Here is a 15,253-nt window from a genome sequence, read left to right as displayed (position 1 = left end):
TTCCGGGCACTCTTCCTTCTAAGCCGTGAGAGGCCTCCTTGCAGCCGCCTGACTTAAACGGCCTTAAAGCCTCCTGGAAAATGCATCCTCCTCCCGCAACATTCAGCCCAAGACCGATGCCAGCTGAAAATCCACAAGTTTCCCCACGTAAGTGACCTGTTGTCATCGCACCAATTACTCCGTGGAGGGTTCGTACCCCCTCTGAGACTCTGGGAACGTGGAGCCTGGAGAATCAAATCTGTCTCGGTGACCACTCCCCACTGTCTAAGACTCAGCTGGGCTTTCTGAACTTAGAAAAACGCGGCAGGACAAATCCCAAACCTCTCGTGCAGGGTGCACACAGAGAGCTGGGTAGTTTCTCCTACGCTTATAGTTAATGTTAAGAACGCCCGAGAGCACTCGCTGCCCACCCTCCTTCGTCCCCAAGCCCCCAGCTGTGAAGGTTCACCCTCTGCATGGATGCAGAATCACAGAAGCAGCCATCTCTGGTTTGGATGAAGCTCAGACTTTCAGTGGCTCAGGGCACGTCATCAGCAGAGCCCCCCTCAACACGTCAGCCAACGCAGAGCCAGACAGACAAAGGCAGCTAACCCTCTGTTGAAAATGAGGACAGACTATTCAAATCAGTAACAAAGGAAAAAATATCCATTTTATAGATACACGTTTATCAAAACCACACCTGGACGTGCTCCCCGCAATACGGCGGCTGCAAAGAAGCCCTCTAACTGACCTGCTGCATGTTCAGCTAGGATCCCCGACAAGTGCTTGCCCCAGGACTGAGAGCAATAGGTGATGGCAGAGAGAGAATACAGGTGAACTGGAGACAGTGGCACCCAAACTGAAATACCTAACGAGAGCCCCAGCTCCACGTGAGTCTTTCAGGGAAGTCTCTGGGTTGGATCTCAAAAGCAAGAAGCCATAGCTTTAAATTCCTTGCAGCAAATTCCAGCTGATATTAGAAAACCATCCAGCGGCGTATGAGAAGCCAGGGTAGATCAGATGATGTGAAGTAGCTCCTAGGATTGCTGAAGTCTTCAGAGAGATGACACATCCTGAGTGCATGCAAAGAGATTACACAATCCCTCTCTCTGCACAAAGCGCTCAGGTCCGAGTCAAGTTAGTTCTTCTAGAGAGCGTTTCCTTGAAAGGAAGGGAAATGGCGTTAGCTCCGAAGATCAGCTGCATGGGAGAGACACTGAGGGCACCGGCGGGTCTGGACCACAGACGTTCTTCTCCTCAATGGTCTGTAGGACCAGCCAGCTTGCAGGGCTGCAGCTCGTGGCCTTATAACTGGCTCATTCCGGAGAAAGGACATTCCGCCCGGGCCTGGGACTCACACGTCCGTCTCTATCCGCAGTCGCTCCATGCGGCGGACGTTGCTCTCCACAGCGTTGCGGTTGGTGATGGGCTGAGCGCACGACTGGGGAAACCAGCCTCTCTCACCATCTCGCAGCCTCTCGCCCAAGTACCAGCCTAAGAGAGGGAGTGAAGCTCTCAGTCAGACGGGAAAAGGAGAACACCCACACGGTGAACACACACAGTCTGCTCCAACCCCCCTGCTTCAGGACACCAGCCCGTCATGAACTGCCCAGGGCCTGGAAGATGCTGCTCTGGCTTGACCGGCACTTCCAGGCTCCCAGCTCCATAGCAGGGACCGTGGGGTTCCCCGCACGTGGAGATGCCCTGGAGTTCCGGACACTGGAAGCCTGGACTCCCCGACAGTCTGCCCAGCTGTCCAACAGAGCCCTGCCTCGGAGTCCACGACAGAGCATCCAACCCAAAATGAAACCGTTTCATCAGAAAGTTTCTGGCCAGCTCTAATCATGACTGCAAATGACACAGACTGCTATGGATTCACGTGGACGTCCGACTGCTGCTCCAGACAGCTCCTATATAGTCCCGGCACATTCACTGGGTAACTCGGCAGCACCTGCCATCCCCAGCCCTCAAAGCACTTCCCACAACGCCTCCACGGGGGAAGCCATTCTCCCCATGGGACCGACGTGGTGAAGGGAAGGTCAAATGGTGTTACAGCAGCATCAGGACCTGAGCCCAGGGAAACCTGTGCCAAAAAGTAGGAGGCATCTTTTCAGAGCACAGATTAGGCTCCCATCTCCCCCGAGATCACACTCCCTTTCCCAGCACTCAGGACTCCTGCCTCCAAGTCCCCTGCTCTATCTTCCAGACCACTCTTCCTCCTCTGCTTGTTACCTCAGTCTTGCCAAATCACTTACCATCCTCTTCGCCGAGGACCAAGACGACATCCGCCTGCTGCAGGGAAATCTCATCCGCCTGTTTAGCCAAGTAGGGCCTGATTATCTCCACCTGCCTCAGCTCTGTCGGGGGAGAGAGAGAATGCAGAGACTGAATGAAACGAAAAGTGCAGCGTGACTGGACAAAACGCCGGATGACGCTATGGCTCAACTGGACCTGACAGCCAAACACTCAGAGCTACCGTCACAAGTAGAAGGGAGAGGGCTGGTCACAGACCAGACAGGCCCTGCTGCATCACTGCAGGCTCCCAAGTGACAGGAGGCCCAAGACAGACGGCCTTCGCTCACGAGCTGTAAAACGGTGCCGAGATGCAGGTGCCACCCGAGCGACTGGGATTATGGCCCATGGCAGATGGGCAAGTGCAGAGCAGACTGAGGTTCCAGTCATGGCCCCCACAACCATTCAAGCTAAGCACTCAGGCACCAGCTTCAAGGTGCTGCTTACTCCACCCACATCTCTGCTCTTGTTCCTCCCATACCCCCCTCCCCGTGGGCTCCCCAACCCAGTCTCCATGTCACATCCTCCCTTGCACTGTTCTCCAGCCATTGGGGCAGCCTAACGCTCTGCTCCGATCCCTCAGTACACCCACGCTTGCCAGAAGTGCCTCCTACTCTGCTCTGCATCTGTGCTCTGCCCCCCTCTGTCCAGAGCTGTTCCATCTGGGTTCAACTGCAAGCTCCCGGGGCAGGCTCCACGTCTCACTACGAGCCAGGGGGCGATTCCCCTGCTCACCTACAGGCGCTAGCTCTCAGCAAGCTAGGGGAGGGTCAGTCAGCACTGTAGCAGCAGTGGCAGGAGAGGCATGGCTGAGCTGCAGAGTACAAACCCACTGGTTTCAGGAGAGTACAGACTCGGCATGGCTCGGCTAGCTCTGCCTCGACTGCGGGGGACTCACACGACCACAGGGAGAGAGAGCGGTGTGCATGCTGGTACGCAGGCAGGGGAAATCGCAGCACTAGCTCAGAGCATGGATATAGCCTAAAAGGTGCCACTGCACTATGGCTAAATGATTACAGAGAACGGCCTTTTAATAGCTGTGATGCTTACAACGGATGGTAGGCAGAACACTGGGGATGAGCCCTGTGGAACTTGATGGTTTTGACCCCAAACCAGGCAAAACGTGGCAAATTTGGGTTTTAAGATCATTTGATCGCAAATCTCAAAGCAAAGCAACAGAGTGGGCAGGAGAGGGCACAAACCATATCAGCTGAACAAAAATGTACCCATTTCCAGGGGCTCTAGTCCTACCCTTTGCTCTTACTGGCAAAACTTTGGACATGACTTCTCGTCGATTTCACCTGGTGGAGAGTTTGTTACCCAGGCTGTTCAGAGCTATGGGTCTATGGGAAGGTGATTCACAAGGCTGCCAGCTCTCACAATTTTATCACAAGTGTCACAATACCTGGGGAATGGGAGATGGGAAGGGGATCTGAAGGCCCCAGCTCCTGGAGTCATGTGATTAGCAGAGAGTCTGAGTTTTCATTTAAAAAGTTATTAGCCCTTATGGTTGTGGAGAAAAGCCTGAAAACAGGATCCGAGTTAACACTAAAAACTCAGAAACCAGGAAGTGGTGAAAACCCCCCGCCCCCAGCATTTTTTTTTTTTTAAATCCTATGATCTTTACGACAGTCTCAGGATTTGCTTGGGGCCCTGACATAACTTTTCTACACCTTGGGCTGGCAATGCTAGATTCATAACAATCAAATAAATTAATTGCCACCATCTGGATTACGAGCTCCACAGACAGTGCACACAGCCAGTGGGCTAAACAGAAGTTGGAGAAAGAAGCTTTATTTCTATTTGATCAGTTGTGAGCTTTTCGTCCGGCAGATATCCCCCCTTCTTCCATTTCTGCAGAGCTTGGAATGAATGACTTTTTTGTTCACTTCCTGGTGTATTCCCAGACATGAACTGATTTCGGAGTCACAGGACCAGGCGAGTTAGCAGCTGCTGAGGCAGAGCCAGCAGAGGGAGCAAAAGTCTCTTTTTCTCTTATTCTGTTCGGAAGAGCATTCCTCCTCCAACTAGAACAGTTTCCTCTCCCTTAATCAGCATCCAGCTCCACCTTTATAAGAAGCTCACAAGCCAATGACAGAAGCGTAAAGGGACAGATTCAGAGTTAACTGCAGATACTGAGTAAAAGGTCTGATATCTTCATGGGAGGCAAATGCTGGTAGCAGGAGAACACGCGACAGATTAGAATGGGTCTCCCAACAGGAGAATTAACTAGAGCCTTTAATACATGCACATCCACAGCACAAGCGAATCCCCTGGAGTCACAAACTTGCCAACCAGAGACTTTGACCTTTGGAAAGAGAGCTTTACAGTCCTTAACTGCGTAGAGTCGTAAATAATTAACAGACATCATTGTGCAAGCTACAGACGTTAAAAATAAACCTTAATGACTATCAATAAAGCTTTACCTCCTTTTCGAGCCATGTCATCTGTTTTGTTTTCTCTGTGCATCAGAGCAGTGATCCAGCGAGCCCGGTCACTCCTGTCCAAGAGGAAAGAGTTAAAGACCTTGTTATGTGCAGGTGACAAGCGTGGAAAAACCTTACACTATAACCAAAGGGTTCTGCCAGGCTGTAGATAAGAAAGAAATACTGGTCTCCTGCACGTGGTAAATTCCAGCAACCCTCTCCCAAAAGGGCCAAACATCTGAAAGACACAACTTTAAATAAATACTCTAATCGCTATGAAGTGGGTCTGGACTTTCTTCTCTGCAGGTTGAAAACCAGAGGGAACGGAGAGATGTAGCTTTGAAGCAGAAGCAGTATAGAAGTTTGCTGAGTATCTATATAGAGTGACCAGACGGCAAATGTGAAAAATCAGGCTGGGGTGGGGGATAATAGGCTTCTATATAAGAAAAAGCCTCAACTATCAGGACTGTCCCTATAAAATCGGGACATCTGGTCACCCTATAGCTATAGGACTTTCATACATTAATGAAAAAAAATAAGGCGAGACACTAAAATGGTGGAGATGGCTGAACTATATACCCAGGATCAGAGGCAAAAGTTTGGGGATCCCCAAAACAACTGTCACTTCTTGTGAAACAGGATCTAGTAGAACGGATGAAGGCTGATCTGGTCAAGCTAATGGGGCTTCCCAGAGGAAGACTCTATATGCCATTTTGACTTAAGAACAGCAGGAAGTGAAAGAGCAAGACAAGCCTCCGTAAGAGAGAACAGGATTTAAAGCAGCAAATGGAAGTTACTTATGGCAGGAGGGTAAAGGGAAAGGCAGGTGACAAGGATAAAAGAGAAAGCTAAAAGGAGGCCGCAGCTGATGGTCTAGAGATTCCAAAGGGGCGGGGGGAGGGGGGAAGCAATGCTGGAGACCTTAGGAAATGAGTTAGCGACTGCGTTCTCTGCAGAGGTCAGCATTTTGCAGAAGACAAATAGGGAAGAGTTAAGGCACACCTGATTTCTGTGCTATGGGAGAGGAGAGGTTTTGGTGGCCTTTCTAATGTATTTATTCATGTGCTATAAAAAAATCAGGCACTGGTGTAACACATAATAACCTGTTACACATTTTTAACCATGTTCCCCGCCCCATCTTGAAAAAATTGAGAGAGAGAGACAGAGAGCACGTGCGAGCACGCATTTAAAAAACAAAAAAAAACCACCCACCCACACAATATGCAGGGGGAAAAAAATTCACAGCCCCCCCCCCCTTGTACTTTTAGGAAGAAGCCCACAGAGCGACACTCACGGAGAGTCCGCTGACAGCACAACCGTCTCCTCCTTCCCTTCGCTGTTCCTCTTCATGATCACGCGAAACGCGTGGCCGCTACATGGGCTGCGGGTTCCACCACTTGACCCTGGCTTCCCGGGGGGAGACGAGGGAGCGTCGGGGCTTTCAATTTTCTCCACCGTTATCTGATCCAGCTTGGCATAGTCTGTAACCATGTAGCTCTCCTCACTGGAGACAACACAGCGCAGCGGGATTAGAACCTCCCAGTGCTGGGCATGCTGCTCGCTGCCAGAGCCACGCTCACCAGGGACGGGAATGCGGTTTACCAGGGCCCAGCAAACACCAGGACACACACAAAGCTTACTTATTCCATCAGACCTTTTCTTAGCTCTTTAACTCACCTCCCATCAAGGCCAAGTGGTTTGTGCAGCCGTTGGGCTCCCCTACAGACGTCTGCTGGCACAGCAGGGGCTGATGAAGTGTGATACGTGACCAAGGTAGCTGTGCTGGCAGAAGCCTCAAGGGCAGATGCCATTACACCAGAAGAGCTGCACTGGTACCAGTCCCCTATCCAACCTTTGCTACTGGCTGGAGTTGGACTCAAAACAGAAGGACAGCCACGCTTGCTCAGACCAAAGGTCCATCTAGCCCAGTATCCTGTCTTCCAACAGTGGCCAATACCAAATACTTCAGAGAGAATGAACATAACAGGGAAATCAGTGAATGATCCACCCCCATAATCCATTTCCAGTGTCTAGCAGGTGTTGCACTCCTGCCATCTTGGCTAATAGCCCTTGATGGAACTGTCCTCCATGAACCTAATTATTTTTTGAACCCTGTTATACGTTTGGCCTTCACAACATCCCCTGGCAATACACAGGTTGATTGCGCGTTGTGTGAAGAAATACTTCCTTTTGTTTTAAACCTGCTGCCTGTTCATTTCATTGGGTGACCCCTGGTTCTTGTGTTATGTGAAGGGGTAAACAACAACTCCTTATCCACTTTCTCCACACCAGTCATGATATCACAGACCTCTATCTTATCCCCCCTTAGTCATCTCTTTTCCAAGCTGAACAGTCCCCATTTTTTTAATCTCTCCTCACACAGAAGCTGTTCCATACCCCAATCATTTTTGTTGCCCTTTTCTGTACCTTTTCCAATTCTAATACATCTGTTTTGAGACAGGGTGTCGAGAACTGCATGCGATATTCAAGGTGCGGGTGTACAATGAATTTATACAGAGGCAATAGGATAGATTTGATCTCTCCCCCTTTCCTAAAGCTTCCTAACATTGTTTTGGCTTTTTCTGATTGGTGCTGCACACTGAGCAGATGTTTCCAGAGAACTAGCCATACCTGTTGAGAGGCAGCATTAGCCAGGGCACAGGGCACTAGCCTGCTGGATGACCTGGGCCAACTCATGTCTCTCTCTGCCTTGTTTAGGCTGTAATCTCTTTGGTGCAGGGGCTGTCCTTTACTAAGTGTCTGTACAGCGCCAGTCTGGATCAGACCCTTGACATGCTACTGTAACACGGACCATCACAGCCCACGATATCCTAGAGCCAATAGCAGAGTGCTTGAGACAGAGGCTGGTTTGATTTTAGCTACTGGCAACCCAGAGTTCAGTTGCCAACTGAACATTTAATCGTGTCCTCTCTTTCTGGGATAGTGAATTTCTCAAGCCACTGTGGGAACTGATGTAGCATTTGAGTGCATAGGGCCCATAATGAGCTGAAACAGCCATGGAGATGGGCAGAATTGCAGAGAGATCCTCCCCACAGAGAGAGACTTCGCATTTCGCCTCCTCAGCATGTGCACGTTAGTAATTACTCGGGAGAGTAGTCCACTTTAACTCCTCTAGCAGCAGACTGTGGTGTCTTATTTCCATATAAATCCAACCCTCACCTTTCTACAGCAGACAGCAGCAACAGGATTCCAGAACTGGACAGACAAAAAAGGGACCCCAAAACACTTTAAAGGCCAGGAAACAGGAGAGACAGAAACATCCAGGGATAGCTCAGTGGATAGCCCAGGGTTGTGAGTTCAATCCTTGAGGGGGCCACTTAGGGATCTGGGGCAAAATCAGTACTTGGTCCTGCTAGTGAAGGCAGGGGGCTGGACTCAATGACCTTTCAGGGTCCCTTCCAGCTCTAGGAGCTAAAAAATAATGGAGATATTTTATTTAAATGTTTCTACTTTAAATTCCAAAGGCTGACTATTGTCTTCCTCCTCCTCCTCCCTCACCTCTTCTGGACATTGTATGCTCTGCTCAAATCTTGGGTCAACACAGCCCCACCCCCCCCAGCCTGGCCCACAGTGGATGCCAGCTCCATCAGGCTGGTTTCACTGCCCATTGTTAGTGCTCCCAAATAGCTGGAAGCAATAGGTTCCAGCAAAAGGTCCATCACAATGGGGTTAATTTGTGTATCTAAATTGCTCCTCTTTGATGACTTGTAAGCAAAGGATTTGGTCAAAGATCAATAGTTTTAACAGAATGTTTAAGGGGAGAGCTTCACAGCTGCAGGCTAAGGAGCGTCTTGGACAAAGGCTATGGTGCTGCCTCCTCCTCAGGAATAAAAAGGACAGGGATGACTTCTTTACTTAACGTATGCACTTCTTGCCCTTTTTTGCCTCTAACACTGATCAGAAAAGCTCAAATGACAGCACTGGAGGGTAGAGCCACTTCTTACCCAGCGGGACAGGAACAAGTTTCTACCCACCTCACCCCCAACCAGTAACCTGCTGAGAGAATCACCTCTTTTTTGGTTCAGGGGCTGAACTGAAAAAAAAATCCAGAGAAAAATATTCAGTTGCATTGGACCCAAAATTATTATTTTTTTTTCTTTATATGCTTTGTCTCGGGTCAAACTAAACGTTTTGTTTAACCTGAAATGATTTCCCCCCTTCCCAGTTTTGTGTTTTGGGTCGTCGTCTTCAGGTGCTTTTCCATTTGTGTTTTTTAAATTAGCTGAATCAAAATACACCGCTGTTTTAAAGTGAAACATTAAAGTATTTTGAGCTGGCTGAAACGAAACATTTAGACTTGCCTAACAAAAAAAAATCTGCCCAACTCTACTCGCAATGGGCCCCAACCACGACCAGCTCTAGGCACCAGCAAACCAAGCACGTTGGCAGGGGCAGCATTCCAGCCGTGTTTTTTTTTTTGGCTCCTCTGGCGGTAAAAGCCTAGAGCCAACCCTGGCAGCAGCAGCGCCTCGTGCATGGGCGCTGCTCCCCCAGGGCGCCCCCGCACCTTGTAGCTGGGCCGGGCAGGCTCTGAGTGGGGGACACTTGGGCTAGGGGCCACCCCGGGGGGCACACAGAGCCACCTGCAGATGCAGCAGGGCGGCTGCCCCCCACTGCCGCAGCCGTGGCTGGGCGAAGCAGCTTGAGCGGCCCAGGTACTGCGGAGGGGCGACCAGAAGCAGCAGTGGGGCCATAGATGGCGGGGCGTTACCGTGCGAGGCCCCCTCCCACTCTCCAGGGCTCCACTCCCTCTGGAGCTACCTTGCCCCGGCTCCTCAGGCCCCTGCCAGGGCAGTCCCCCGGTTCTGCCCTCCCGAGTCCTGGCTGGTCCTGGAGGTGGGAGCCCTGGCTGGAGGGACCCTGGGCTGAGGCCCGGACCAGGAGCCCCACTGTTTATCTCGACTCTGACAGTGCCAGACCAGCTGGAGGTGAGGGGGCAGCCCAGGGCTGAGGTGGAGGGCAGCCAATAATTTTTTTGCTTGGGGTGGCAAAAAACCTAGAGTCAGCCCTGGCTCCCACCCCGGAGGAAACATCTCAGCACGAGGGGGAAGTGACCCATTCAGTCCCTGGCTTCTCTGCTGAGATTAACAATAGCACCTAGGGAGTGCCAACTGGGAGGGGTTTGTTTTGTTTTGTTTTTAAGGACACCCATTGTGTAGGAGCTGGGGGCAAGGGCACCAACTTGCTTAACTTCACAGGCATCAAACCACAATCAGACGGCCAACTGCGCTCACTACGGAATGCATTCAAACTGGTGACGGGTGCGAATGCTCCACATCTCACTGCCATTCTTCTCAACCACCTGGTCCACTAGGGCTCTAGCTTTGTAAATACACAGACATTCATTAGATAGTAACTTACCTCTAGGTAATGCACCCTCAGTGCTACGGACTGTTTCAGGTGAGTCAATTGCAAAGGTCAATGTCAACCCATCTGAAAAAGTCTCTTCCTACAATTTCAACAAGAAACAGACCATAAATATCCTCCCTTACCTTTTCTTCTTGGTTACAATCAAGACGTCATTAAACAGAAAAAGGTAGCAGTTAGTCCGGCCAAAGCCTTTGCGGAAGATACTAGCGTCTTCTGAATGGGACAGGGAGAGCTCCCCTCTTTTCAGCAGCCAGCGGGAAGCCGAAATCAGTGGGAAAGGCTGCAACAAAACAAGAAATTTAGTTGATTTTGGGATCTAATCGCAACAGTAAAAGAAGAGTGACGTGATCACCAAAGGTCCCCTATCGCACTGTCAATGGAGAACTACACAGCCATTCTAAGGCCAGATGTTGAGCGCCACGATTTTGAGCAATGGGAGGTGCAGTGAGCTGGGCTCTTTGGAAAATCTGGACTTAACTTGGGCACTGAGCAATTCTGAAAATCTGGCCCTCAGTTAGCTAGTACTGAAGGAGTTTCCTGTTAGAACAAGAGACCATGTAGAGTGACAACAGTAACTCTTCATTTCTTTTGCTCCTCCCACCAGGGGGACTGGCCTCAAAAGAAATTCTTTTAATGCATAGCAGTTCTTAAAGTAATTAGTACCACCCTTCTGTTCCAATCTCCTGACTGGTAGTGTGTAGGGAGTGCCACCAGGTTGACATGCTCTTGGCAAAAAGCACAGAAATCCAATATCGGGTGTTAACAGTTGGCATCTTCAATTTTAAACGCTGGTAAAAAAAAGACAGCTGGATAAACAGCTTTTGAGGGAGACTGGTTGATTTGAGTGAACAAAGTTCTTGTTTTAAACAACAGCAACAATGTAACTCTTAAGAAACTGATGGATTTTTAATACGAGTTAGGTACCTAACTCACTCAGGTATTTTAGTAAATCTCGCTAGGTGCCTAAATACCTTTGCCAATCTGGCAAGCATTGAAAAAGCTGCCATCACTGCCAAGCATAAGAAGAGACGTCCAGGGCACATTTCAAGTCAGAGGACTCCTCACCTTGATCTTTCCGAACTCCAGCTGTTTCTGAAGCGTGTACATCTGCTCGGTCCTCTCCATCGTGTTGGCTCCCTCATTGCATCTCTTAACCAGCTAGAAGCAGAAAGACAGAGAACACGAGCTGAGGATCAGGATAATTCTTTCTACACAGCGGATGCAATTGTTGCTGGGAAGCCTCAGACTTCGTGGGCATCCTGGAGTTCTTCACTGCCACTAAACTGAAGCATGAAGTGAGGTGGGAGGGTTGGAGATATGCACCAGAGATTTAAAAGTTTAGAAGAGGAATTCCTTTGCCCCTTTTAAGGCACCTTCTTTTCCACTGGAGCCATGACAGGCTTGCAGTGCTGGGCCATTTTTGCCTACTCTCGCCAAGATTTTCCAGCCTTTTCTTTCTCTTTGTCTGGAAAGCAAAATAAATGCAGTTCCCTCCCCCTGCCCTCACGATGCAGCTCTTGGCAACACTGCCTAGGACTCAACTGATTTAAGGGTGATTACAGGCAGTGGCCACCCTTCCTGCTCCCCACTTCACGACCCAAACATGCCTGATCAACAGGGATCCTAGAAGTCCATTTGCCATGGAAAAATGCAGATTTTGCCATTTTTAAAGAGATTTTTTAGTTTTTGCATTTTGTGAAAAAATAAAAACGTATATTAACTAAATTTTACTGAGAGGACCAGTGTCACTTATTCAATGCATGTAACCTCCCCCTCTTGTGGTTGATTTCTGAATGTGCTTTAAATTTACATAGCTAAACATACTCCAATAAGCTGCTTCCGACCTGTAGAGGTTCCTCAATGGTGTATAGGGGTTAGTGTTTTAATGCATCTCCAGTTTCATTTCAGCCTCTGGATGCGAGTAATTAAAGTTATGAACAGATGCCAGAAACTTTAAAAATCACCCCCAATGACCGTGTCACTGAGTTTGGCAAAGACAAATTTCACATTGATGGTAATGTGCTGTTCTACACTGCATGCAGCCAGGCTGTAGATTACATTCAAAGGCAGACAATTGTAGAACACATGGGAAGTGCTAAACTTAAACTTAAACTTAAACTGAATGAAAAACGAAAACCAGAGGCTGAAACAGCAGGGCCATCGATAACTGTAAAGAAACGCTGCACCGGGACTGGATCATTCTATTATAATGACTAATAGCACTGGTAGGCTTAGAATTTGCTTAAAATTGTAAATATCACTAAAACATCGTGCTCAGCTAATACCTATAGATATTGTGGCTAGGGAAACTAAAGTTCACTGTTTCAATTTAACTGTGGGAAAACAACAGATCTTTATTTTTTTAATTGGAGAATTTTGGTCATATCATGGAAAACTAGGATCCTTGCAGATCAGCTGGCCTCTCATCTCGGTCCTGGACAGCTAGCAGCTACAGGTGCTTGACTGATCACTCCTCTGCTCCCAAACCTAGAGCCCATATGATTCAGAAACACTAGTCAAACTCTCCACTGCATGGGCTTTCCCTCTCCACTCACTATCCCCTCCTCTCCTCAGCCTGATGGCAGTGGGGGCCATCTTAGAGCATCCTTGTAAGGCCCTCACCAGCCACCAGATCCTTCTTAATCAGAGACCATTGGCTGTTCAGGAGCAAGGCAGCCTGCTTTGCCCCCTTCTCATCTCGAGCACTTCACCGCTGTGTCCATCTCCCTTCAAAGCCATCCTGGGACGCAATGTGTGGAAGGTCCCATTTCAGCAGCTCTCTGAGGGCGACTGCTTTATAGACCACAGGGAATGTGATACAAGTTGTTAATTACAGCGGAGAGCATGCCCTCTCAATAGTATGTAACTTTAGACTATAGTGCTAGGGGCACCTCTTCCACTGGGAGCTACCCTTCAGTGTGTTTAAATCATGCACGGGTGGGCCCCTCGCAATCTCTGGTTCAGAGAGGCCAGAACACAGCAGCCTCTTAGTGGGTGGAACAGGTTACTGTAATACTAATGCCAGGAATGATCACAATCCTGTCTTGGAGCAGGGGGGAAAGAGGTGGCTAATTCTTTGATTTATAGTGTTGAAGTACTGCCAGAAGGGATCAGATGCCTCTAGATGTGTAGAACAACAAAACGATAAAGACAACTGTAACTCATGTGGCTGACTTGTGAAGCCCATGCAGCCCCAAGAATCAGGTCTCCTGTGTATCACGTAAGCGCTGCGGGTGGTCCTGCAGCAAGGCGAAGCACCTGCAGTTTACTACTGGACAATACATACAGCTTCTTTCTTCATTCCAAACCAGGGGATGCCTCACCTTGCTGATGGCTTTCAGGGCTTGGGTGGCAGCTTCGTAGGCTGTGCTGTACACGTTGGTTTTCTGACAAACCGTCTGGAAGTTGAAGAGAACATTAGAGGATCCTTCCAAAACAAAGGTCAGTTTAAAATGCTTTGCTCTATCCCTCCCACAGGTTCCAGGATGTGGCACACGCAGGGTCCTCTTCCAGATGGGAGCTCATAACTAGCACATGCAAGTGAGGGAGGGCAGGATGCATGCAATACTGAGGGAATTATAAACAAAACCAGGAGAAGCAACTATTTTGCTACTTGGAGGCATCTTCTCCACTATGCCTCTATTGGTGATTCTTGTAGATGCTACATGGGGGCCATAAAGAAAACAAGGATATTAATATGTTCTCATCCCTTTGCAGAAACTAGCTGTTTTTGGAGCCAAGTAAAACTGGCTCTTCCCCACCTCCCTCACCCACCCTGTTTGAGGGTTGCTGAATTCAGGGATTGCGCAGATGGGGTGAATCTTCCAAAGACTGCTCTCTCCAGAACTTCCTGATGCATATATCACTGCTAGCCCAACCAGGGGAGCTCCTGGCTTTCCCCACTGCATGACCTAGATGCCGTACCCCCTGTGCTTTTTTGGGCATTAAACAGAGTCTCAGTTTTGCAGACTATTTCCTGCCCAAGACCTTTGCACCTCCTCCCTCAGGGGCAGGGCAGCAGCATTAGACTGTGAAAAAAGTAACGCAGGAACCAGGGCAGAGCTATAAGGATGAGAGATATCAAAAGTCACACAGGGTCCTTCCATAGCAGACAGTGCATTGAAGGAAGCAGGGAATAGGGCCAATCAGCATTCTGGGCTGGAGTTCAAGCTCTGGACAAAGATTCAGGTCAGTTTCTGAACCAAACCTCCCTTGCATAGCTATAACGCCAGCCAAAGACACCAGGAGGCAGGTCTCAAGTACTCTGCAGTGCTAGATTCAGCGCAGGATGCACTGGGGTCAAATGCACTTAGTCCCTCTGACAGGTGCCCGGGATTCCACTTGCTGGCTCTTACTTACGTCCATAAGCAGGGGGAGGCGTGTTACTCTTTGCATGGGGAGGATGAGGAAGGAGCACATGGGCAGGCCACCGCACTCTGGCTTCCTCTCAATTTGTTTCAAGGTCTCTTTAAATGTAGCATTCGTGTTTCTAAAATGAGACACAAGGATCCTCCATTAGGCTTGGGCTTTCCAGACCCTTCATGCGCTAGAGAAGCTACCGGCCCACACGTGACATGGGCTCTCCAGGGTTTCTAACAGTTGGTTACAGCACCCAGGGAAAAGTTAGCAACCGGGACACATGCTTGATTCAGAGAATGCCTGAATTAATCCCCTCGGAGCTTAAGGCACCAGAGACACCCAGTCCTCCCCACGGGTGATGACATCAATACTGACAGCGCAACGGATGACGTGACATTGGCACGAGCTGGAGAAAGCATGACTGTTTGGAAAACAGACATCTCAGTGAGAGGTCCTCGCTTCCAGGCTGGGGTCAGAGCCTCTCCATGTCCAGGGAGGGAACAGATCCACCCCCGAGAGCACTTCCCTCAGGACAATAATTTGTGAGTGGCAAGGACATTCTCAGACTCCCTCCCTTCCCCGTCATTACACCACCTCTGCCCACACAAAACAATTCCAAACAATCATGCTACTGCTAACTGAAGGTAGGTCCCACAATCGCTGTCCCAACTAGCAGAGCATCGTCCCCACAGCTAGCATCGAATAGCGAGCACACTGCAGGCTGGGGAGAGAGACGGCTCCCTTGACAAAGGAGACATCTGAGCTTCAGGAGAATTAGCTTGCGAGACTCACTGGCAGGTGTGCAA

At 49.4% G+C, this 15,253-nt stretch overlaps 1 protein-coding gene across 1 annotated transcript in view; it reads right to left on the bottom strand.

The window, feature by feature from the left end:
* Nucleotides 1-592: 592 nt before the first annotated feature.
* ARHGEF16 (Rho guanine nucleotide exchange factor 16) overlaps nt 593-15,253 on the bottom strand; it is a 36,138-nt gene continuing 21,477 nt past the window's right edge. Inside the window, exons 8-15 of the mRNA XM_030537609.1 lie at nt 14,448-14,577; nt 13,412-13,486; nt 11,154-11,246; nt 10,211-10,368; nt 5,992-6,201; nt 4,698-4,771; nt 2,235-2,336; nt 593-1,473 (exon numbers count right to left, since the gene is read on the bottom strand). Coding sequence (XP_030393469.1) covers nt 1,334-1,473; nt 2,235-2,336; nt 4,698-4,771; nt 5,992-6,201; nt 10,211-10,368; nt 11,154-11,246; nt 13,412-13,486; nt 14,448-14,577 — 982 coding nt within the window. The 3' untranslated portion in view covers nt 593-1,333. The remainder of the gene's footprint in view (nt 1,474-2,234; nt 2,337-4,697; nt 4,772-5,991; nt 6,202-10,210; nt 10,369-11,153; nt 11,247-13,411; nt 13,487-14,447; nt 14,578-15,253) is intronic.

This window comes from Gopherus evgoodei, chromosome 18 (assembly GCF_007399415.2).
Source record: "Gopherus evgoodei ecotype Sinaloan lineage chromosome 18, rGopEvg1_v1.p, whole genome shotgun sequence".
In the NCBI taxonomy this organism is placed as follows: Eukaryota; Metazoa; Chordata; order Testudines; family Testudinidae; genus Gopherus; species Gopherus evgoodei.
This window is presented reverse-complemented; position numbering and strand designations above follow the sequence as displayed.